The sequence below is a fragment of the Apis florea genome, unplaced genomic scaffold (genome assembly GCF_048593485.1).
Source record: "Apis florea isolate Af1SG1 unplaced genomic scaffold, ASM4859348v1 contig_3564_pilon, whole genome shotgun sequence".
NCBI classification, from domain to species: domain Eukaryota; kingdom Metazoa; phylum Arthropoda; class Insecta; order Hymenoptera; family Apidae; genus Apis; species Apis florea.
Genome location: NW_028256782.1, coordinates 329,441 through 355,656, shown reverse-complemented (window position 1 = coordinate 355,656; position 26,216 = coordinate 329,441). Strand labels below are relative to the sequence as shown.

Below are 26,216 nucleotides of genomic sequence, written 5' to 3'. Positions count from 1 at the left end.
AGGAGCGTAATTTTTTTAAATTTAAATTTTTTGCGTAAAAGGGGGGAGAGAAACCGCGAAACGAACAGAGTGAATACTCACCCGGCGAAACCCTCTTTCTCTCTCTCTCTCTCTCTCTCTCTCTCTCCTCCAATCTCCCGCCTACTCGACTACGTACCTGAGAAAAAAAAAAAAAAAAAATAACTCGGTCACAATTTCGAATTTTTTCCTCCCTTCAATTAAAGAAGAGTTGATCTTTTTCGGCGGATCGTGGCGATTTCCTCCTCCTTCTCCTCCTCGTCGATACGTCGATTCTCCACCCTGACAACTTATAAATTTACACCAGCGGCGTTACGGGGCGGCAGCGAACGCGACGGTGGCAAAAAAGCGCGACGAGGGATCGGCGCTACTTAAAACGGCGGGATCGTCGCCTTAACGAACCGTTGTCGAACACGCAGAAATAGCTTCATAGTTCCGTGGAACCGTTTTTGCCGCGTTGCCGGGCGCACTCCTTCTTGCGAGGGGCGAGGTGGAGGAGAATAAGGAAACCGGAGGGGGGAGGGGGAGGGGGTCGAGAGTTACGAGGGAAAAGAAAAATGTCGGGAACGAAGCGGGGCGGAGATAAAAAAAGTCAGCGGCGGATCCGCTCCGTGTGCGCGCCGCGCTCGTTTTCATCGATGTTTGTACTTATCGTGGCCGATCGTTGTTCTCCGCCGCTGGAAGCCGGGGCAGGGCCCCTCCCTCCCCCCCCTCCTTCTCGAATTGATTTGTTGGACGGCCCACGGCCGAGGCAAAAACTCGCCCCGCTCGCTCGGGACGTGGCCGCGGAAAATCCTCGCTAACTAACTTGCAGCGGGCGCAACAGCGCGGCGACAAGCCGCTTTCACTCCGGGATCAACCGACGTTTTACTCCGGGTTGGAACAGGGGAACAGGGAGGGATCGTTCCCTTTGTTGGAGGTGTCGTTTGTTGTTGGAGGTGAGGGCTCGTCACGAGGGACGAAATTTTTGAAGAGATAACAGGTTCGAGGGAATTTAACTCGAGGGGGAGGAATCGAATATTCGAATAACGTTTAAGCTTGAAAGTAAGGAGGGTACGCTACGAATAATAACGAATGTTTCTTTTCGAAAAAGCAAAAGAGACTCTAAAGTGGTGGAGAACGGAGAAGGGTAAATTTTAATATTTCGCGAGGGAGATTGGGAGTTGATTTAGACGCGTCGCTGGGAAAAATGGGAAGGGACGGGATTAAAAGAAAGGTTTGGCCCTTCTCTGCTTCTCGTCCGTTTGACTGATTACAAGGCGAGGCTCGTTTAGAAGGTGCTAAACCTTTAGCCACACGGGACGAAGTCGAACGGGTATACTCGATATATACACGGGAACCCGAAATATTTAACGCAACGAGGCTTGATAAATTCTTCTCTAAATTCTAATTACTTGACCAATCACCGTGATAATCGACCGTTGAAAACTCGATCAACGCGAGAATCCCGTTTTTGGCTTCGTATCTCGTACGAACGCGAATCATCGAACTAGAAGGAAAGAGGAAACGTTACTAACCCCCCCCTCCCTTCCCCTCCTCCTCCCGATACTAAAACAAATGGATAACGAGCATGGAAATGGGACGAAGTGGAATGATAGGAAACGATTGAGAACGAGGCGATCGCCGCGCCCCAGTTCGAAACGGGCGGAACGAATCGGACAAATAACGTAATAAGCGCGTGGCAAGAAGCGACGAGAAGCATAAAAGTATCGGCGGATGGATGCTCGTCCGCGTGGAATTTCCAGCGTATGATCATCGTCGGTATCTCTCGGTAGGATAAGCGAAGAAGGTTTACCGCGGACAAAAAGAACACCGAACAGGGATACGGGGAGGCGAGAGGAACGGAGGAGGGGAGAGAGAGAGAGAGAGAGAGAAGGAGAGAGGGGCTCCAAAAAGAGCCGGGTCAGAGGATGAAGAACAACGGGGAGAAAGAGGTAGAGGAGGATAGAGTGGGAGGAAGAGATGGAGACGGAAAGGCGACGGAAGGAAACTCGTTTCGCGAAAAGAGACAAAGGAGGGAAGGCGAGACAAGGAAGGCTGAAGAAGTGGACGAAAGAAGGAGGAGGGGAAGGAGAGTAAGGAGAGAGGAACCGCGAAAACGAAGTACACGGGCAAACAGGCATCGCAGAAAAGTGTATTGGATTTAACGAAACGGTGAACACGAGCGACGAAGCTGCTCTCTCTCTTTCTCTCTCTCTCTTCTTGGGATCGAGAGAAAGAGAGAGAGAGAGAGAGAGAGAGAGGAGAGAGAGACTCGGTTCGTACGGCATGGCCGTGTTTCAATCTGAGAGCGAGAGAAAGCGAGACGAGATGGCGAAAGATGCAGAGAGAGAGAGAGAGAGAGAGAGAGAGGAAGGAGAGAGCCGAAAGTCGAATACCGGTGAAGGCGAGCGTAAGACAAGACATTCTACTCGCGATGGTGATAGTGGAAACGCGCGTAGAAGTAAGGCACGAAGGGATCGACGATACGAGAACGAGAGAGGGAAAAGAGAAGAAAAAGAGAGAAAATCGGGGGAAAAGGGGAGAGAAAGGAACGACGAAGGAAAGGTGACGGGCAAGAAAAGGTGGAGGAGAGGAAGAGAGGAGAGCCTTCAATGATGTTCATCCGCGTGTAGTGAATATCCGGCTCTCTCCGTTCGTGTGCCGGGAGTATAGAGACGCGCGCGCGATCCTGCGAGTTTCAGGCTTTGGCCGAGGTTGCATATACAAGGGGGAACACGGCCGCTACTACGGTCGTGTGTGTGTGTGTGTGTGTGTGTGTACATATACGTATAGGTGGGGTGTACGAGAGGGATCGTGGAGAGCTCGTGGAGGAGAGTGTGTTGGGTGTCGGGTCGTAGACCACAGCAGAGTCAGCTCTCCGAGCGCCCAACCGGTCGGGCAACTTTTTAACGAGCTGCGGTTCTCTTCTCCGCGAAGAGAAGGAAAGCCGAGACCCTGGCCTGAACCAGAGTTGAGCCATCCTCTCTCGCTTCGAAATGCATGCATGCATGCATGCATGCATGTGCGCCATGTGATACCGAACGTGAACGAGCGAGAGACGAGGAAAGGAAGCGACGAGGGGAGAGAGAGAGAGAGAGAGAGTAGCGAGAACGCAAGCAAGAGAGGAGAAGAAACGGAAAGAAAGGAGGAGGCAGCTCGAAAGAAGGAGCTCCACGATACCGCGGAGAAGAAGAGTGGAGAGCGAGCGAGAGCGAGAGAGAGAAAGAGAGAGAGAGAAGTAGGTGGAGAGACTCGTTCTTTGGCTCCGCCATGGGCATGCGGTTATAGGGTTAAACGGCCCAAACTCCGTTTCGAAGCAGCCCTTCTCCAACGGAGTCTCTCGTGGAATCGAACCGCGCGCGATTACCTCGCCTATTTACGGCGCTCCGCCGCCGACTCTCTCTTTCTTCCCCCCTTTTCTCCTCTCCTCATGATCGAACTGTCGGCGTAACATAGGGCTTAACGCCGTCGGAGAATACCTGAACGAGGCATCCAGTCGTTTCAACTGCTCGACCGTGAGCGGCCCTGTGTCCAGCTTTGCTGCGTGCGCGATGCCCGCCGTTTCTTCCTTCCTTCCTTCCTCCTACTCACCGTACGGATTCCCTCATTGTTCCTCCTATCACGGTTACGATATCGATTCTTACGCGATTTCATACCGGGATTGAGAAAATCCACTTTCCATCCAGTGGACACGATCGTCGTTGGCCCGTTTCAATTCCAAACACGCGCTACCACGTGCGCCCGTTTCCGATCGATCGCCTCGCGTATTTCCCATCGTGTGCTTTTACCGTATCGTACACCGTTTTAAAGGAATGGAAGAAAATGGGCGGGGATCGAGGTCTCGAATAATCGAGCAGCGCGTTCCTCGTTAATCCCGCGAGATTCGCGCCGCTCCGAGTATTACCGCGTGAAGTATTAGACGCAATATGTGTACAAGCCGCAATTTCCCCCGAAGTATATCACCAGCATCGAAGAGCGGGTAAGCGGTGTCGCTGTATCACTGTTATTACGGACTCGTTCCGGAAACCGCACTCCGAGAAACCGTATCCGCAATTTTTACACCCGTTCCACCAACGTTTCTATTTACAATCCACCGGATTTGCAAACCGGGTCGCGTTGCGCTTCTTCCATTTCCTTTCCCAACCTCCGTGTCCCTCCGTCCATCCATTATCCACGAATCAATTCTCCTATTTATCCGCGTTACGAGAGAATTATATCGTGGAAAATTATACGCGGGAGCACATCCATCCGTTATAATTTCCCTTGCACCAACTTCGCACCAACTCCCCCTCCTACCGCGGTACGAAGCAGCGGTAGTAAAAAGAAAAAGAAAAATTTCTCGACAAACTCGCCTACTTGTTCCCCGTCGTTCGAATTTCGCATCTCAACGCGAAGAGAGCAGAAAGGATGGGGGCGTAGTAGTAACGTTCCGATCGTAAACCGTTCACTCGAGGAGAGCAGAGCTAGAAAAATCGGACACGACCGTGCATCGCGAAATCTCGAATCGAGGAGGCGATGGCCACCATTGTGCCCCCGAGAAGGGCACTTTATTGAATCAGCGTAAATCGACGAAGAGGAGGAGGGGGAGGGGCCTTCGTCCGCGTAATGTCGGCATTACTCTTTCGCGGGATTCCGTACGGTTCGGAATTTAAAGACAAGCGAAGCGAAGCCGAGCCGAGGCAAGGCCGGATCCGAGGAAGCGGAGAAGAAGAGGGCCCCCCCTTGCTCCTCGTTTCGTTGCTGCTCGGAGGCCACCTCGAAGCTTATACCAGCCCCGGGCTGTAGAAAGGTAGCCGTGGTTGAATCTGGCCGTGGCATCTTTCCCCCGGACGTTGCCGGGGGAAACGCGCGCGAGTCGCGAAATCCTTGTGCCCTCGCGGAACCCCTTCATTAACAAAGCCTTGCCTTATAGGATATATTCCGTCTATTTACGACAGTCACGAGCGAAACGGTCGGGATCGTTAGTCTCTCCATTCTTTCTCGATTCTCTCTCTCTTCTTCTCCTGTACTGTAAATTTTACTTTTACTTTTAATTCGATTCCATCGAGAATACGAGTCGAATGTATCCATGAAACTCTGCTTCCTTCTTTCCAATTCGAAAAATTCTCTATAAAATTCTTCGCTACGACTCGCTGATTCGAATTAACACCTTCGATTGTTTCCTCTCCTTCCTTGATCACGAGCAACCGATAACAACAATACCAAGCAACCGATAACTCGTAGGAAATTTAACGCGAAATTGTATCGAGAATAGATGGAAAAAATTTCATTTTCTAGAAGCTAGAAGGAGGGAGAAGCGAGGGGATAAAAAATTTATGGAGGGAGGGGAATAGTTGGGTGATGGCAACACGAAAGCGTGCAGTAAACACGTGGATCGGCCTCGTTAAGCAGCCATGGATCCGCCGATTCATTTATCGGATGGAAATTATCCCGGCAGCCAATTTTTCGTGGTTCGGCTTCGCGAGAGCGGAGGGTAAGGTGGGCCGGGCACCACCGGAATAATTATAATTATCCGGCTGTTTGCAAGGGGATCCTTTCCGCGGCCCGGTCATAATAGCCACGGTTAATTTCTCGAAATGCTTGCCCGCGCACGGCAAGCATCGTTGATTCGTGACAGGGCCGATCGTTTCGCCGCAGAGCCGTGAACATCGGGCCCCGGATAGTTCTCGCGTCGTTCCGACGTCGCAGCCTGTAATTACCTCTCCCTCCCCCCTCTCTCTCTGGACGTCGTTAACGCCACGGAATTTCCGGTTCTTCCGTTCCACCCGAGTCAACGTTGTCAAAAATTGGAAAAAACGATCGAGGGATCGGCCACGCCCCCTCCCACCCCTTTTCCCCTTTCGTGGAAACGCGCCGCGAGATCGCAATTTTTCCATACAGGATCGTGTACACCCCATCCCCTCCCCAACCGGCCTCTTATTATCGTTGCCAACCACGTTGCCGATAATCCAAGGTACCGCACGCAAACCCTTCCTTCCTTCCTTCCTTCCTTCCAGGGAGACGCCGAGTCCAAGCCGAGAGAAATTATCAATGATAAGGTCGCGCGGCACGGGACGCGAAACGAAGCATCGAGAGAAAGAGGGGATCAAGGATGCGAAAAAGAAGGGAAACGAGAGAGGATGGTGGTCGGCTGCCGGTGGTTCGCCGCTGGCAGCGTATAGCTGATGGCTTGTGGAGTGAGAGAGAGAGAGTGAACCGATCGGATCTTAGGGTCGTTGGAGCCCAGGCGGCCGGTCTGCCTTCTCCTCTCTTCTTTTATTACGTATTTCAATCGAGTGTAGGTCAATTGACGATAATCACGAGCCGAGTTATACCCAAGGCCGACCGATTGGAGGGTGAAAATGTAACGAGCCCGAGGAGGGACGAGTTGTATGAGAGGAGAGGGGGGGGGGGGGGAGAGAGAAGAGGGTGAGGAGGGCAGAGGGTTGTAATGAGAGGGTAGCGGAGCGCCGATAAATCCAGCGGGTCCCAGCATTTGTAAATTACAACCTGCCAATACTGATCCTCGGTAAATAAATGAGCCTGCCCCCACGCGTGCATAGCGCTCGAAACTCGTGATCAACTCTCCCTGAGCAATACCGTGGATACGTCGGCGGTGGCGCGGTTGAATCGCGTTAAACCAACAAACCCGCTTCTTCTTCTTCTTCTTCTTCTTCCCACCCGAATTCTTCTCGTGGAAATGTCCGCCAATTTTTCTTAACACTTTCGTTGCTTATCTCTTCGATTCTTCGTTTAGTTCGTCGCGATTCCAAGTTGCTTACTATAAAATATTTCGCCTCACTCGTTCCAATCTCGAAATCAAGGAATTTAAAAGAAGCACGAAAATGATTAAAAATGGAAACCTTACTCGCCGTCGCTAAAAACGGATAGTTCACACCTAGTCAAATAGAATTTCTAATCTGACCGACGTTAAACAAATATTCTCGATAAATTACGATGAAACGTAACGACGGTCCCCCCTTCTCCACCGTTCCTCGAGAACGATCCTAAAACGGAGGGGCGGGCACGAAGGGACCCGCCGAAACGGTTAGCGAGTATTTAACTGAATATCGAACTCATTTGTATCACTTAACCGAGGTGCCCCGCGCTCTGTATGAGGAATTTATTGCCACGAATTAATCTAGCGGCACAATGGCGCGTAACGATATCTGGCCGCGTATATCTGATCGGCCTGGGCCGTGAGCGGCGTGGCGAAATAAAACTATAAATTTATTAATCATGCTGTCCGCCGCCGTCTGTTTTCTCCTTCTTCGCCGGGGATAATTACGCGAGGGGGGGGACCCTTGCCCGTGGTAACGTCTGCCTCTTCGCTTTCGCGGACTTTCCTCCTCGCGAAAAAGGAAGAAAGAAAAGGAAAGGAAAGGAGAGGTAAAAGAATTAGCCGGGATATTCCAGTTTTCCTTTTCCACCACGGTTCTGCTGCTCGTGTCGAAGTAATTAAGGGGGATCGAACGAGCATCGTGTGTTTACTCGTTAAAGAGTTTCGTGGCGCCAATAATTCAACACGTAAGAAAAAGAAGCGTTCGATGCCGCGTCTTGGATATATTCGATTTTGTTCGTGATTGTTTCGTAGGCGAGGTGAAGGAACAACGACAAGTTTGAGAGAGCAATTTTGGGGGAGATAAATTTTATCGTGTGAACGAGAATTGTGGAAAGGAATAATTGGGATTCACGAGGATCTCTTAAATTGGAGTTAAAAGAGGGGGAGAGGTGTGTTTGGATGGAAGGCAAACTTTCTTTACGCGGGACAACTCGTGATCAATTTTTATGATATAAATTTTTGCTTTCCAATTTTTTCCACGCTTGTACAAATTCGAGGAATTCATTTTCAATATCAACGAATAACAAAGAAACGAACGGCGTGAAAAGATTCTGACAAATTGGTGATGGATATGGATTTTTTAATAGAGAGCAACGAAAAATCAAAATTCAAAAAAGCGTCGAGAGATGTCTATTTTTCCGCAAATAGACATCGCGTTGAGAGTGAAAATTACAATGTCCATTTATAAAATGAAAACTCTGGAGGGTGATTCTCGAAATTTTTACTCACTTAATGGTAACACTCGTTCGAAAATTGAACATCCAAAAATTCTCTCGCATCTAATCGAATATCTTCGAAAACGAACCTACTATTGATTCTAAACTAAATAATGTAGCAAAAGAAGAAGACGAAGAAGAAGAAGAAAACAAAGAGTCCACATAAAGTGGCAAAAGGAACGAAATCCTCGTATGTTTCGCCCGCACGTCCAAATTTCGACGAGTTGAGAAAAATTGGCCAGTTTTTCGTCTCTTTGAATCCGAGATTATTATCTTCGATTATTGCCTTTGCTGCTCTTCTTTTTCCAAGATACGATTAGATCCACGAGAACGGAAGAATGCATTCCAATAAAGAGATCTCCCTCTTACTCTCGATCGATCCACCAACCGATCTTTCTCTCAATCTTAATGATAACTTTTTTGCGCAACTTTCGAACATGTTCGCGGAATAAAATCTATTCTAAAAATCTGTCTATCCGTGATATTGGAATTTCCAGGAGAAATCGATCGAGAATCGAGCAAAGACAGGCGTGGGACAAGGAGAAGATGCAAAAACGGATTAAAGCGTGGAATATTAGGGACGAAAGCTAAGCTGAGCGAACAATGAGAGTTGTTTCGCTTCACGCTTGAAAGCCAAGATCGTTCGATAAAACTGGATAATGCTGGAAGTAGCGTGGTTAACGGCTCGTCGTAGCAAAGAACGTAGTAATCTCTGAAAGGGAAACTTCCATCTCTGCCAGATATCGTCGTCATCCTGTTTGCTTTCATCCCCAAGATCGAGCCAATGGATTAAAAGAATGGCCCAGTGATCGATCAAACATTCGAGAAGCTGTTTTCCTTGGCAGAAGAGGAGGAAAACCTCCTCGTTCGTAATAATTCGCTGGATAAAAGGATTTTTCAAAAAAAAAAAAAAAAATCCTTTCCGTGACAAACACGTTATTTTTCTTTTTTTCTTTCTATCCAACGCGGGACGAGTTAACTCGTTTCTCTTAAAGTCTCCAAGGCGCTTATTAAAACCACTCAACGTGTCAAAGTTTCACGCGTTTATTAAACGATCCACTGAATTATCGCAGAAAATTCGATGAGAATGAGAGAAAAAGAAGAAGAAGAAGAAGAAGAAGAAGAAAGAAGAAAAAGAGCGGAAAAACGAGCGAACGTAACATAGCTTAACCGGTGGAACCGATCTTCGACGAGTTATCTACGAGGGGAAACTGGCCGCCATTAAAAGCAATTAGAACGTTTGCAGCGCGAAAAACTTACGCAACTTACGGTTTCCAGGATCGGCGGTGATGACTCACGGAGAAAACACGACGCGCGCATCCTACACGCGGCCCGAGACCTTGCCAACACCGGGACCCGGACAATAAGAAATACGTTAATTTTTCACGATGATCAGCGACAACACAGAAGACACGTTTCACGTTCATCAGCATCCTTGGGTCAGCATCGCCTCGTACACAGCCTTGAATCGTCCACACGGCCGCGCTCGTTCGCTTCCTACGGAATTTCGACTCGTTACGGACCACCCTGGCAAACTTTCTCGAGTTAAAACGCTCGTTAGCCGAACGGACTAAAGTTTTCTGCGGTCGTCACGTTCGCGAACCGACCGACCGACCGACCGAGTTGCCTCCATTCGAGGCAACTCGGTTGAACGAAATTTGTTTGGCAGGGAACACGCGAACCGAGGGATGAGTACCACGGACACTTTTCTCCACACGGATGTCGATTCGAACGAACGAAATCGGGCCCGTGAATTCCGGATTACCTTGGCTCCGTGTATCCGACTACGCATCCCCCTCCCCGAAAGAAGGCCCGTCGAGTTATCGTAATCGTTAACGAGACTCCTGTCAGCGTGGTAAGATAGCCGGGGGTCTCTTAACCATTAACCTTCCGCTAACAAAGGCATTGCCACGTTCTTCGCTCCCGGCACACCGACCCGCTCTCCCTTCCTTATTTATATGCATAACTCAGAAAAGGTGTAATGAAAATTTCACGGTCAACTCGATTATAGACGATCGTCGAGCTCACCCCTCCCACCTCTCTCCCTCTCTCTCTCTCTCTCTCTCTGCTCGACTCGCGCGCGTGTGACTCCCGTATCCTTTTCCATCTCCTTCTTTTTCTCTCTCTCTCTCTCTCTCGATCTTGCCCCCTCGTCTTCCTTCAACTTTAGACCCACCAACTTCGATTCCCCTCTCTCACTCTCGACAATCGTGAGTTCTAATCCCCGTGAGTTAACTCCTCCTCCCTCTCCTCTTCCTCCTCCCCGTCCTCCCCTCGTGGCTGGCGGCCTCACACGCCTCGCTCGCTCTCGCGGCCGTGCACCTCTTAACATTGGAAAACGACTTCTCGGGATCGCGCCTCTGTCGGCGATAAATTTTCCACGCCGATTACCTTATACCCAGTCGATTATCCCCGTGAACACGGACGATGATAAACTTTATGGTAACGACGGATGACGGGCTCGACAGACGAATGCAAAAGATAGGGGAGGGGGGAAAGGAATTGGATTCGCGATTTCGCGAAATGTTATGTGTATATATAAGGCGTACCAGACGTTCATACATACGTGAAACGAATATTTAAACGAGGCAATACCGTTTCATCTTCGTAGGAATTTATATTTTATTCGTGCGGTACCGTTATCACCGATTTTAATCGAGCTTGTTGCTTTTCCGATCCCGTGTTGTTGATTCCGTTTTTTCACGGCCGATTGAACGTTGAAACCGGACGAGGTGAAACCGCTCGTTGTTGCGTGGACCCGGTTGATAAGCATCCATCCTCGATCGTTCTCCTCATCCGCTCCGCGCTGGAAAACGCGGTAATCTGTTTCGAATCGCTTACATCGTAAACTCGAGTACCGTTGGATTCCTTTAACGTGACGATTCTTTCCACTTTCGATGCTGTTTGTTTTTCACTTACTTACTTATCACTCGTTTCTTTTTATAAATTCTACGCGTTGTAAATTGTAATTTCGAATCTTGTTAATTAATTCAGAAGAAGAAATCTTTCCACTCCGATCCTTAATTATTAATACGATGATCGAGATAATGATCGTAGAAACGACGATCGTCTTTCACGACGAGTGTCTTCGTTGAATTTTTTTTCTTTTTTTTTTTTTTTTCGTATTCAACCGATCGCGCACGAGAAACGGTTCTAATCGAACAATCAACAACTTTTCTTTAATTTTCCATATCGGGAAATATAATATAATCAAAGTATTTCTCTCGTCGAGTGAATCGATTAATTCTCTCATTCGTCGTCGGATTCGAACGTTGGAAATAAACGCCGAGCGAAATTGAAAGGTTGCAGATCGGTTCGAAGGGAGGGCAGACTGACTCCCTTTATGGACTGTTTCGTCGCGTAAAACTTATGCCGTGCGGTATACCTCCAAGGAGGATGGAACGAGAAACGGTAGCGCATTAAAACACGGTGAACTTAGTGGCATAATAACGAGGCGAAAAGGCTGGCTAAGGTAATTGAGTCAAATCGTTCGCCTTTTACAATGAAACATTGGCGCTTGCCTCAAACCGTTCATTTTGCCAAAGTTTGATTCATCAAATCCTTGCGCGTTCTTTCTTCAATTGAGCAGATTCTTTCGCGTTGCCTTTCCAACGATTGTTTAACCAGCGTATCTGTAAATCGTTCTGGTTACATTCGTTCGTACAATCGCGATTACTTCAACCTCTTCAACATCCACTTTTCCTTCCACGGATCGGGAGTTGGCGACTCCACCATTCCCTTACTTTCTCACGCGGTCTAAATTAAAATTATTCCACGGATCTGGCTCGCAACCTATCGTTACGACCCATTGTTGGCCGCGCGGCGAACCAATAAACTGGCTGGTTAAAAAGGACGCGAGGAGATAGAGAGCGGGTTGAGCTCGCGATAAGAATGTAGGACGAAACTAGCAGGTGATCGTCGTCATTGTGGGCATTGCGATCCCGTGCACAATAAACAACGTCCGTTCGTGTTTCCTCCCGACGAAGAAAAACCGCGGAGCGGTGAAAGTGCTCCTCGACGCGACGATCTCTCTCTTTCTCTCTCCAGAATCCATCTTCCGAGATGGTGAATCGACCGACCGACCGACCGACCGACCGACCGACCGACCGTGTTTTCGCATGATTTTGAAACGTACGGTTGCGGATAATTCCACGAGGAGATTCGCTAGCTTAATTACAGGATGCCAAGTTCCATCCACGTTTTGCGCGGCACACGACGGGAATAATTACGTACACGAGTACGTAAGGAAGGAGAGGAAAGAATGAATTTTCATCGGGAAGCACGAATCCTCTCGATAGACGGACGGCGAACAACTTTCATCGAAATGGATTCGCGAACGGTGTAATTATTTCTTTCTCTCTCTCTTTTCTCCTTCATCGCGTGGAGACCACCGCCAAAGTGGTTCCATTTGCGAAGTCATTTCGACCGGGACGCCTAATCACAATCCTCGTGCAAGAACATCTTCTCCGTGGACGAAGACGCGAGAGGAAAAAGAAGAAGAAAGGAGCGCGCGTATCGTTCGAATTTCGAATCCTATGGAGAGATGGTTTCCTTCTCGAGAGGGTGACATCGTCGCGTAAGATTTCGACATTTCGATTTCTCGGAATATCTCGCGAATGAACTCGTCGAGGAGATTGATCGAATCTTGTGCGATGGAGGTTAGGGTGATTCTCGGCAAACTCGGCCTGTCCGCTTCGACGCGTTGGTCGCGTCGACCATGCGCGATTACCTTGACAAAACGACATCGCGGAGCGCGTGATATGCAAGGGGAGTATGACACGCCGCTAATCGAATTATAATAGAGTTCGTTAAAAAGAATATTCGTCGAATCGAACGTAGTAGTGGTAGTGATTTTCGTGAAAAAAAAATCCCGGGCCAAGAAGAAAAAGGCATGGATCGCGACATCGTTTTTTGCGTACGTCACGATTAAACTGATTTAAATACAGACGTCTGAAAATTATAAGGTATTCGTTCGAGTGGCGATCTCGAGTTTCGAAATCACCGCTTGTTGAACGCGTTAAAAACGAAGGTAAAAATCGGTTGATCGGTTATCAAGCAACGGACAACTTGATCTCCAAACGCATCGGCGTGAAAAATTTTTACATTTTTTTTTTTTTTTTTTTCTTTTTTTCAACGAGCGCGCACAAGTCTCGTGTAACAACACGAGACTCTTATACGCGAGAACGTTCCCGACTGAAGTCAAGCCCGAGTCGCACTAAGCAGGATTTAATAAATTAAACGGAAAGAGCCCCCGGTGTGAATAATCGACGAGCATCGAGTCTTTATCTCTATCTTTCCCTTCACCTTTACCCAGTGAAGGAACGATAGGAATCTGCTTCTCTAGTTTCGTGCACCACGAAATTCTAAGCCACGATATTCTCTCTATTGTCCGATCTATTTCCCTTTGCTAATGAACAGCCGAGCATTCGATCTTCGAACGTCTAATTAGCTTAGTTTCTTCGGCGAGGGGGGGAGGGGAGGGGGAGGGGAGAGAGAGAAAAAGAAACGAGAGAAATTCTGACGATTGTCCTCCTCCTTCGTGTTCCATTCGAGCAGTCGCGTGATTCGTCGGGGAGCGTGAAAACTGTGCTGTGTCTCAACGCTGCGTTCAATGAGCGTAAGTCATTCCCTTTCTGGATCATCGCGTGCGCCTCGTAGATATCTCGAAGCGCGATATACAGGGTGGGCTTTACGGTACACGTGTTCCTCTCGTAAACGGTATCCAAGCTTCTCCCTTAATCGCGTAATTCCGTCGGTCGATCGATCGATCGATCGGTCGATCGTCGAAAAAATCGTAAAAATCTTCTGCCCGTCGTCGCGTCCCTCCCGTTGAAAAGATCAAGCTGGAGGAGGAGGAGGAGGAGGAGGAGATTCGGAGATTATTTCATCGGCCATCGTTTAACCTTCTCGAGAGAGGCACGATCCACGATCGATCCTCGTCGATTTCCTGTGCCTGGGAAGAGAAAGAGAGAGAGACAGAGAGAGAGAGAGAGAGAGAGAGAGAGAGAGAGAGAGAGAGATTTCGTAACTGGAACTTGACTGCCCTTAAACGCGTCGAAAAATCGAGGAGAATCTCTCCTTCTCTCGGAGGAGGAGGAAGAGAACGGAGAAGAAGGCGAAGGAAAGGAAAGTATACCGAGTCGTGTCTCGTGAAGAGAGAGAGAGAGAGAGAGAGAGAAGAAAGAAAGGAGATGAAGAGAGAGAGAGAGAGAGAGAGAGAAGCAGAAAGGCAGAAGCAGCTCGGCCTCTCCTTCCCTCCTGAACCCATGAATTACGCGCGGCCACCTTGGCCGACTCGATAAGTGGACACCTTGTCAGGACTCGACTGGTATCCTATTTTTAAGGATGCTGTCAGGCAGGCCGGTTCGGTAACACCCTGTATATATCGGGCCGAGGTTCGGTAGTTGATTAGATTTAAAAGAATGCCCCGTCACCTGCACCGTTGAAAGGAGACTAGGCCCACGGGCGGACGGGTGGTGGGGCGCACGGTGGGTCCGCGGGTGGGGAGGAGAGAGGCGAGGAGAGGGGAGAGGGAAGGGAAGGGAGAGGAGTGGGGAGAGAGAGAGAGAGAGAGAGAGACGTGGGGATCGTGAGCAACGAGGGGCCCGAGCATGAGGCCCCAGCGATCACTGACCGCTTTCGCCGATCCCAGCCGCCAGCTAGCCACCTTTCAGCGGCGCAGCCATCGAAGGGGCATCCTCCTCCTTAAGGCTCATTCACATCGCTTCGCTAATCAAACCCGACAACCGAGGGGGGAAAAAAGTGGATGGCGCGGATGGCTCTCCTCTTCTCTCCCGGTTTCCAGGAGAAATCATGGGAATCCTTTCTTTAAGAAGTCAAAGATCGCGGCAACGATTGATGCGACGAACGAACGATCGATCGCTCGAAATTATCCATTTGTCGTTCATTTTTCCCATAATATATATGTGTGTGTATATATATATATATATACATATACTCTTTTAAAATCGTGCGCGACATCGGTGATCGTTTGATTTTATAATTTCTTTTTCGACGCGAGAAATATCTTTTTCGCGGAAATATCGTCGTAAGGGACGTTCTTTTTGAGTTTGGTCTCTTTTTTCTTTTTTTTTTCTTTTTTTTTTTTTTTTTTTTTTTTTGGTATGTAATCGATACGGTCCCCTTTGAGAACGCAGGTAGGATCTCTCGAGTGTTTACGCGGAAAGAAGGGACTTTTTCCTAGAAGTGCACACAGGGATTCCCGTGTAAATGAGAAAGGAGATTAAGAGAAGAAGGTCGATTCGTCGCACTTTCGCCGTGATATCGCGATTAATTCGCGAAACACCGGATACCTGGTGACTGAATAAAACCCATCGACGCGATATTTGCCGCAGCGGAAAGGTGAAATATTACACCGATTTAAGGCTACGGCCTTGGTAAAGATCTTATAATATGAATCGATGAAACCGACCACGAAGATTCGCTTCCAGGATTCGTTTACGATTTATTTTCGTATCCGATGGTGCTTAATAAACACAACCCATCATTATCTCGTCGTTATCCCCTTAAACCAGGTAATTAGTCTTTCTAGATCCTTCTTCGAACTATCGATTCCAAGTGACAAAGAATCATCGTGATTTTTTTCTCCATCAAAAACGTCGAGCTGATAAATGGATATACTTGTTCGATCGTTTCGAATCTTTGTATCTCTTGAAAGGAATTGGTATCGATGATTTTCAATTCATCTTTCGTCAATCTTAAACTTAACGTGTTCTCGATAATGCTTCCGATACGTACGCGTTGAATTTTCGAGTCGAGTTTCAACCAGTGTTCGACAATTTTCAAAATTCTTCATTCCATTCTCTTCGATTCGCGTAATTTCGACGTTTTTATCATCCAACGATGATACGATGAACCAAATTTGAACTATTAATCGCGACACGTACGTAAAATCCCTTGCTATTTCGATCCTTCGAATCGATCGACGAAACAAAATTGCAAAATTGCTCGAAAAATCAGCGAGAAATATTCGCTACCCATCGTTACTTTCGTTATCGTTCGAATTACGAATCGTTCTCTTCGTTTTCTCCGCGAAAAGAGTACAGCCTATTATATATCCGTTGGGACAGGATTTTCAACATCTCTCCTTTTCCATCGATTTTTCGAAGGTGAAAAAAAAAAAAAGGAGATACGCACGAGGAAGGAAGTGGAACGAATCGAGGCCGGTCACCGGCATTCATTTTACTAATGATACTTTTATTGGTCCGATGAAAATGATGTATCCTCCTATTTGAATTTCGATGAGTAAATCAACCGGTGGAACCGTGTTCGAGTGGCTGCCAAATGCTCGGTCCCCTACGTTTTGGCCCGGGTAAAGGTAACAAATCACTTTTCAACGACGGGAGATGGAAGCTACCGAGCACTGTTTTCTGAAAGGAGGCGGATCTCTCCTTTTCCCTCTCTCTCTCTCTCTCTCTCTCCTCCACTTGGGAAGGAAGGGAACCACTTGACGTGTCCCTAACACACGATTCCTGACACAATGCGTCCGATCGTTTTACACTGAATGGGAGCCGGGAATGCGCGAATCCCAAACAGACCATAAAGCTAATAATGACGAGGCGGAAAACGGGCCGTGAAAGGAAAGTATTTCACTCGTTACTTTCACAAAAAAAAAAAAAAAAAAAAAAAAAAAAAAAAAAAAAAAAAAGAGCCACCACGCGACGACACACGCTCTCGTCTCGTCGATCGGATCGGTCGATCGATCGATCGATCGATTTCTTCGAAAACGCGAGACGAATTTCTTCCTTCGAGAAGGAGAGTTATCCGAGGCGATTCTCCTCATCCATCCAGCCACGACAGAGAGAGAGAGAGAGAGAGAGAGAGAGAGAGAGGCGGAATTTTCAATTCCGCGAAAATTCCGCACAAAAGAACAATGTATGTCTCCTCCCCCCTCCCCCTCCCCTCGTGTAACACGCGTCGGATACGCGTCGCCAACAGCCAGCTCGCGCGGATTATAAATCGGCGAAACCAACGGATGAAAGAGTTGCAAGGAGTGGAAAGATAAAAGAGGAGGCGGAAAAGGGTTGAGGGAGGGGAGGAGGCGAACGGCTAGTTGCAAAACGGCTAGCCGGTGCGGTGTACTCTCGCGACAACTGGAATGCGAATGGGAACGGGATTCGCACAAAGGCATTGAGCGCGCGAACATTCTTTTTCGAGGTTTCATTCCCCGTGACAGAATCGTAGAAACGATGTGAGAACAGATGACGGTGAGGCGAGGCGTTTCACGGACGAATCGAACTCGGCAATACGGCCGAGTGGAACGACAGGAGTGGAGTGGAGTGGAGTGGAGTGGAGCGGAGCGGAGCGGAGTGGAGTGGAGCGGAGCGGAGTGGAGGCAAAAGGGTCGAGCGAGAGAGGAAGAAGCGAAGAGAGAGGAAGAAGAAGACGAAGAAGAAGAAGAAGAACCACGAGGAGGCCCGAGCAGCGTGGAGGAGAGGAGAGGAGAAAGGAGCGAGATCGAGGCAACTGAAACTGCCAAGGTGGGACGAGGAGACCCCGATCGACGACGCGGTGGTGTGGATGGAGGCTGCAGATGCTGAGGCAGAGGAGCCACTGTAAGGGCCCGGAGAGTGTACCTGTCTTGTTTTTATAGGCTTGCCAGAACGTCGGGCCCCGGCCACGGACGACGACGACGACGACCACGACGACGACCACGACGACGACCACGACGACAACGACAACAACCACGACCACGACCACGACCACGACGACCATACGAGCACACGAGCGCACGAGCACACGACCACGACGGCTACGACCACGACGGCTACGAAGGTGTAAAGGTGGGGGAAGGAAGGCAGGCGGGGAGGGGCGAAAGGTGGGAAGGGTGGGCGGAGGGGCGAGGGTAGCGGTGGCAGTTCGGGCCTTACAACTTGCCAACCAGTCCTCGGAGAACCGTGGGTCTTACCGGAGCCGTATACACAACGCCGTATCGACGCCCGTTTCGCTTTTTCGTCCCGACGATTTTTATTCCTCCTCTCGTTTCGGGAGAGGAGAATACGCGAGGAGAGTACCGCCGGGTGTGTAGCATCGATAAACCCGATCTTCAAGGTGAAGAGGTCGGTGAACGCGACTTCTGTTCGAACCGGGTGTTCGAACAAACGAGGGATACGAGACACGAGAGAGGATGAAATCTCCAGGATTATAAATCGTCTTGCTGCGCGCGCACGCAGAACGGAGAAAAGATCGTATCGCGAATATTCGCGAAACATATATATATATATATATATATATAGGAAAACGCCAAAAGATCTACAAAAAAGGGGGGAGGGGGAAAGAAAGAAAGGAAAAATCGCGGGAACCAAGCGGTGATCTTTTTACACGTCGAATTGAAGCGAAGAAGATCCGCGAGGAAGAGAGAAAGAGAGAGAAGAGAGAGAAGAGAGGATGGGCGATGCGAGATCGGCGGATCTGATTGGACTTAAATGGATCGCGGCCGGTTTCGCGACAGATAGAGGAGCCGTGTTCGCGTGAGATTTGATGGAAGATTGAGAGGTAGAGGTGAAGGGGAAAAGAGAGGAAAGAGAGAGAGAGAGAGAGAGAGAGAGAGAGAGAGAGATAGAGAGAGAAACGGGGCGAGAAAGATGCGGGGCAGTCCTGCGTTCTTCGCCATAATTCTAGGCACGATATTCGGCGTCCTCGGCGCGTCCCTGAGCAAGGCGCTCCGTTACAAAGCGCCGGACGAGTGCAAGTGGGTCGCGACCGGCGACACCGAGGACGACGTCTCGCTCGTGTGCCGTTTGAGGACGATCAACAGCGAGTTGGAGAACACCAACTTCAGCGTGATACAGCCGCAGCACACGGTCCGCCTCAGGTTGGAATGCAGCGACGCGTTGTTCTACCAGAGCTCGTTGAGCGCGGGCAGTTTCAGGCCGTTGGTCGAGTTGCGGGAGCTCGTGATCGAGTATTGCAAGATCGGCAATCTGTCGGACGACGCGTTCAAAGGGTTGAAGGAGTTGAGGAATCTGACGGTGAGGACGCACAACACCGATTGGTCGGCGATGGCGTTGGACGTGTCCGGCGGCGCGTTCACCGACGAGCTCAAGCAATTGGAGAAACTGGATCTCGGGGAGAACAACATGTGGAGTATACCGGAGGGCGCCCTCTGCCCCCTCGCCAACCTCGAGATATTGAATTTGACGAGGAATCGGTTGCGGGACGTGACGAGTTTCCGTTTCACGGGCGCCTCGAGATGCCTGTCGAAGCTGAAGGAGCTGGATCTGAGCAACAACAGCGTGGAATCGTTGCCGACCGCCGCGTTCTCCGGCCTGACCAGGCTGCACAGCCTCGACCTGCGATGCAACGCCATCAGCTTCATGGCGGATCGGGCGTTCGAGGGCCTCTCCTCGTTGGCCGTGTTGAGGCTGGCCGACAACCGGCTGGCCAGCCTGCCGCCCGAGTTGTTCAGCGACGCGAGGAACATCCAGGAGATCCATCTTCGGAACAACACGTTGAACGTGTTGCCGCCCGGCCTGTTCACCGAGTTGACCCAACTGTTGGTGCTCGACCTATCCCACAACGAGTTGACCGCCGAATGGGTGAACGCGGCCACGTTCGTCGGCCTGGTCCGTCTGGTGGTGCTCGACCTTTCCAACAATCGTATCGCCCGACTCGACCCGGCCGTGTTCCGCGACCTCTACAGCCTTCAAATACTCCGGTTGCAGGAGAATCTGTTGGAGAGCCTGCCCGAGAACACGTTCTCCGCCCTCTACAATCTTCACACGTTGCTGCTCAGCTACAATTTGCTCACCGTTATCGACGCGACCACGCTGAGCGGCCTCTACGTGCTGAACCTCCTCTCGTTGGACAACAACAGGCTGCACACGATAAACCCGAGCGCACTGAGAAACGCCTCGTCCCTCCAAGAGTTCCACCTGAACCGTAACCAGCTCCACTCGGTCCCGGACGCGCTCAAAGCCACACCCCTTCTCCGTACCCTCGACCTCGGCGAGAATCTCATTTCGGAGATACCGAGCGGCACGTTCGACCACGTGTCCCAACTTTACGGGCTCCGATTGACCGAGAATCACATAGGCAATCTGAGCAAAGGTGTGTTCGATCGTATCAAGGAGCTCAAGATATTGAATCTCGCGATGAATCGTATACAATACATCGAGCCGGGCACGTTCGACGAGAACGCGAATCTCCAAGCGATCCGCCTCGACGGCAACCAATTGACGGACATAGCGGGCCTTTTCACCAATCTGTCCAACCTCGTGTGGCTGAACGTGAGCGACAACAAGCTGAGATGGTTCGACTACGCCATGATACCGACCGGATTGCAATGGCTCGACATACACTCGAACGAGATACGGGAGCTGGGCAATTACTTCGAGATCGAGAGCCAGCTGAATTTGAGCATATTCGACGCGAGCGAGAACAAGCTGACCGAGATCACGGGGAACGCGATACCGATGAGCGTGGAGAGGCTCTACCTGAACGACAACCAGATATCCAAGGTGCAGAGTTACTCGTTCTTCAAGAAGCCCAACCTGACCACGGTCGAGTTGAAGGGGAATCAGATACGGAACTTGGAGCCGTACGCGTTGCGGATCAGCGCAGTGCCGCCCGACAAACCTCTTCCGGAGTTCTACATCGGGGACAATCAGTATCTGTGCGACTGTACCATGGAGTGGTTGCAACGCGTCAACAGGCAGAATCAGACGAGGGTGCAACCGCGAGTGATGGACTTGGAGAGCATCTATTGCAAGCTCCTCTACGATCGGGAGCACGCGTTCGTGCCCCTCGTCGAGGCGTCCCACTCCCAGTTCTTGTGCAAATACGACACCCATTGCTTCGCCCTGTGCCACTGTTGCGACTTCGACGCCTGCGACTGCGAGATGACCTGCCCCGCAAATTGCACGTGTTACCACGATCAATCGTGGTCGGCCAACGTGGTCGATTGTTCCAACGGTGGCCACGCCAACAAACTGCCCGAACAAATACCGATGGACGCGACCCGCCTCTACTTGGACGGGAACGATCTCCGCCTCGTGTCCAGCCACGCTTTCATCGGGCGGAAGAAGCTCAAGGTGTTGTTCCTCAACTCGTCCAACATCGAGATCGTGCAGAATCGATCGTTCAACGGGCTCAGGGATCTGGAGGATCTCCACCTCCAGGACAACAAGATTCGAGAGTTGAAGGGGCACGAGTTCGAGGGATTGGACGCGTTGAAGCTGCTCTACCTCCACAGGAATCGGATCGCCTCGATCGGCAACGACACCTTCTCCACCCTTCGATCGTTGCGCACCCTTCGATTGGAGGGGAATCGTTTGACAGTGCTGGCCGTGTGGACCCTTCCCAACTCGATCGAGATCAGTTTGTCCGGGAACCCGTGGTCGTGCGAGTGCGACTACCTTCGAAGTTATCGGGAGTGGATCCGCGGTCCGAACGTGCGCGTCACGGACGCGTCCGCGTTGCGCTGCGTGTACAACGTGACGGAGTTCGAGGCGTTCGGCGACCAGGTGTTCGCGGACAACGAGTTCGGTTTCCTAGTGGCCGAGACGCGCGGCAGAGACGAGGAGCGCAACGAGAGGGGGAGCAACGAGAGCGCGTGCACCGGGGCGGCCAGCACGGAGACCGACCCGCATCGAAACCTCACCAAGACCATAATCGAGAAACAAGTGCTCCAGGATTATCTCCCGTTGCTGGTCACCACTCTGGTCGCGTCCTCGTTGGTCGTGCTCCTCTGCCTGCTCGGATTCGTGTTCCGTCAAGAGCTTCGCGTGTGGTTCCACTCGAGGTTCGGGGTGAGGATATTCTACAGGAGCCACGAGGTGGACCGCGACGACAGGGACAAACTGTTCGACGCGTTCATCAGTTACAGCTCCAAGGACGAGGCGTTCGTCGCCGAGGAGCTTGCGCCCGTCCTCGAGATGGGCAACCCCTCCTACAAGTTGTGCCTCCACTACCGGGACTTCCCTGTCGGCAGCTTCATAGCCGACACCATCGTCCAGGCGGTGGAGTCCTCGAGGAGGACGATAATGGTGCTTTCGGAGAACTTCATCAAGTCCGAGTGGTGCCGGTTCGACTTCAAATCGGCCCACCATCAGGTGTTGCGCGATCGAAGGCGGAGGCTGATCCTGGTCCTGGTCGGCGACGTTCATCAACGGGACCTCGACCCGGACATCAGGCTCTATCTCAAGACCAACACCTACTTGCAATGGGGCGACAAGCTGTTCTGGGAGAAGCTGCGGTTCGCGTTGCCGGACGTGCCCAACAATCAGAGGACCACGCAGAGGACGAGGCAACCGCCGCCCGTCCGACGCCAGCACAACAACAGGACGTCCAACGGATCGCGAACCGTCTCCGTCCACATATGAACCGTCACCTTTACCACGCGCTTTCGTTCGCTTGGTGTCTTCGTCTTCCCAGCTGTTTCTACGCGTGACTGTGTTTCTCTCCGTGTGTGTATGTGTATATATATATAATATATGCGTGCCGCGTATACCGCGCTTTCCTTCCGGTGTGGGATTGTGGGCGTGAATTTCAAAGAGGAGAGAGAAAGAGAGAAGGTGGTGCGCGAAGACTGGCCGGAGGAAGGGTGCAGTGCGTTTCCTTATACAATAGGTGCAATAAAGTGGGATATATACGAGTGTAAATACTACTGGTGCGGATTCTATGCGAATGTATAAAATGTTCTTCACAGAGAGGAAGAGGATTTTCGTTTTTTCTCTCGTGCGAAGGAAAAAAAAAGAAAACGACGAGGATAACGTGAAAAGTGGAGGGGGGGAAAAAAAAAGTTCCACGAGAAGAGAGAAACAGTGTGTGCTTTTGTAAATAGAGAAGAGAATATACGAGAAATGGATAGGAGAGAGAGAGAGAGAGAGAAAGAGAGAGTGATTATAATATTTAAGGTGCTTCCCTCGTGATTATACTATGGTGTCTGTACATTTTGCAGCGAGTCAGTGAGTTTTGCTAGATAGCTTAAAAATCGTTGTAAATACGTCTTCTGCGTCTCTATCGACAACATATTCGGCCCCATAATCGGTTGATCGAGCTCACGGTTAATTTAGGGTTAACGGTGCGTGAAGAGATCTCGTCGGACGAGAGATATTCTCTCCGGAATCACCGGTGTGCGATATCTTCTCTCTGGTATACACACACACACACACATATATATGTATATATACGGAGCCAGGTTCGCGGTGTGCCATGTGAATTTACGTTTTTTAACAACACCCTAAACGTCGCTGCTATCGCTTGTGATGCGAAAATGATGTGTGCGAACTTGGCGCGGAAGGCGAACGACGATTCGAACGACGATCGTGGAATAAGAATAATCGATGGTCGATCGAGTTTCCTCTTCGAGTTCCGTGAAACGTTCGAGTTTCCAATTTTTTTCGCAAAGCGATTCGTGCGTGTGGTGAGTCTCTCTGGTCCACGAGAGCCGAGAACGCGGTGATACTGCCACTTCCTCCTTTGATCGTGCGCGCTGAATCCAACGCGTGTATTATTTAATTTGTATCTATAAGACCGGCCAACTTTAAATATCTCTTCCTAAGCTAAGCGACGATCATTTCTTTTATTATTATCAACAATTCCTTCCTTTTGTAAAGTATTAATGCGTGCAACTTCCTATATTCTTATTTATTTTCGCCCGGAAAAAAAAGAAACGTTGAACGGAGGCATCGCGTGGACGTGTCAAAAACGCGCGCGGGCACAGTTTTCCGTCGCATGCGAGGCCTCCGCTTGAATTCGACGGTCTACTACCTTCCGTTATTTCCCTCGTTATTATTATTTCTTTTTCTTTCTCTTCTTCTTCTTCTTGTTTCCTCTTCCTTTTCGCGATTCTCGATTGGCTCTCGAAGAGGGCCACATCAGGGATATCGAACTCGTAGGAGAAAATTTCTAGTTTTTCTTTTTCTCGGATTCGAGAAGAGGTGAGAGACGGTCGGATTCGAGGGGAAAAGGGGAAAAAGAAAAGGTGCGCAAGCGAAGCGAAACGATCGCTGTAATAAATAATATAAATTCGAAAACAATCGATGTACAAACAAATGTGAGATCGATCTTCTTTTAGCTTTCCTCGCAAGCGATTTTCAAATAATACCCATCTCTAATCCTCCCTTTTGCAAATTATACCCGTGACGACGTGAGGACGACGTGAAAGATAATGTTAATGAATAAAAACCTGTGACTGAACAATAAAATGCTCTATTTTTATGTTTTTAAAATTATCCGTCTTTTCTTATTCACCTTCCCTCTATACGCATACCTCATTCGCATCTCGACAACGAGTATTAGTTTTTTTTTTTTTTTTTTTTTTTCATATTCGCCTATAGTTGAGAACAAGTTGAGAATATTTGCGCTCGAGGAGTGCAAAAAAAACTTGGTCAAAAACTTGCCGCTCTTAAGAGAGGATTTCACCGCAACGAAACAATACTTTATGCTAATCGAGTCACGTCTGTTTACATTGTCATCACGTTTCGTTACCGTTACATCAACGGAATAAGTAATGACCGCCTCATTGTAATAGAAATCAGATTCGGTTGGGCAAAAGAGGCGAGGTAGGATCGAAGCCTAGTCTTTGATCGTCCTACTCCGCTCATACAAAACCGAGTCGTTGTATAGTTGAATAGAAGTAGGAGACGCGGAGTTTCTTTTTTCTTTTCCTTTCCCGTAATCGATTCGCCTCGTGGCAAATATTGGATGACGCGTCGAATGGACACGATCGAAATAAAACCGTGTGTAAACCACGCGTTGAAATTCATCTTCATGGTTAACGGGTCCACTTGCACGGGTAGTTTTAGAATCTTACGATCTCCGGTTCGAGGTGGTCGGGAAATTTGGTTTGCATACGCTTCGCGGCCCCAACAATTTACATAAAGTGGCGCAACTTCGTGGCGCGGCCGATCGATCCTCCCGTAATCAAATTACACGCAGCCCCTGGGAACTTTCCTTTTCCACAGTTTGCCTCGTATCGGTGAATCAACGACGATGAATGCGATTCGAATATTATTCCGATTCGATCGTTGAGAAAAAAAAGAGAAAGAAAGAAAGAAATCGGGAATTTTCTCCACATAAAATTTGTCCAAAAAAAGTGAACGGCGGGATCGAACGGTTTCGAAATTTTTAATTCGAGATAATTGGAGAGATGGGAGAGATGGAAATCGATGGAATAGGCGAAATGCCAGGGATTCGATATGTCGACGCGCGGATCCGTAATTTGCATCGATACGCGATCGTGCCGGTTAGTAGCGCTATCGTTGGCCGTGATTACGCGTAATCTGCGCGTGTAATCAAGGCGCGAGAATCGCGCGGGATGCGCAACAGACGTGACGCAAACCTGCTACCCACGTTACGAATAATACGTACGCGTCCACGTCGCGCAATCGCGATTACGCGAATTAATATGGGAAAGGCGCGCGCAACCCTCTCCCTCTCGACCGGTTTTGCGGTTTTCACCGTCCTTAGGAATTCTCATTACGTTGATAATGTTGATAATTGCCGAGCTGGGACGAAGGAAATTCCCCCCAGTGTCCGACACTCGAGTCGTTTGCATCGAGATTGACTGGCGTGAAAGTTTCCGTATCCCCTTTGCAACTTTGTCCTGGCAGGATTAGATTGCATTTATTAGGATGCAAAATCGATAAAACGTTATGGAACCAAGAAACGTTAGATCGTCCTTAGGTATTACAATAATGAATAACATCGAAGTAATTTTAAACATATCATTAGATCGCAAGGCAGTCTATCCATCTCCAGGATTACGTAAAATTTTATCGGAAGGGGGAAAAAGGCAATCCATTTTCGATGTACATGTAACATGGAAAAAACTCCACAAGCAGAAAAAGTTAGTCGAAACCTGACGATTTGTACACACGAGTGTCAAATTCTCGCATTAAATCCCCGCGAGTCAAATGCAAAGATTAACAGTAAGAAAATAGTAGTAAAAAAAGTTTTCTCGAACACGAGACTCGAATAACATTACTCGCGATTAAAATCCATTCCTCGAAACAGCCGCTGAACAAGCAAGACCCTCCACGCGCGAATGTAACGTGTCACGAGCGTTCGGCACACGTACGCGGCGGCTAAGTACGCGCGTATACGACGTTGGACAATCACCGAAATATGAATTGCAAATTTCCAAGTATAAATTCGATCGTTCCACGATCGAGCATAACCACGCATCCTCTCCTCCAATCGTTCCAATCTATTTA

The 26,216-nt window shown here is 49.4% G+C and overlaps 2 protein-coding genes across 2 annotated transcripts in view; one reads left to right on the top strand and one right to left on the bottom strand.

The window, feature by feature from the left end:
- Su(var)3-3 (lysine-specific histone demethylase Su(var)3-3) overlaps nucleotides 1-26,216 on the bottom strand; it is a 96,129-nt gene that overhangs the window by 31,544 nt on the left and 38,369 nt on the right. The gene's annotated exons all lie outside the window — the stretch shown is intronic.
- Nucleotides 17,965-24,230, top strand: Tollo (Toll-like receptor Tollo). The gene has a single exon (XM_086914006.1). It carries the CDS (start codon nucleotides 18,642-18,644, stop codon nucleotides 22,377-22,379), a length of 3,738 nt encoding a protein of 1,245 aa, XP_086770132.1. The 5' UTR covers nucleotides 17,965-18,641; the 3' UTR covers nucleotides 22,380-24,230.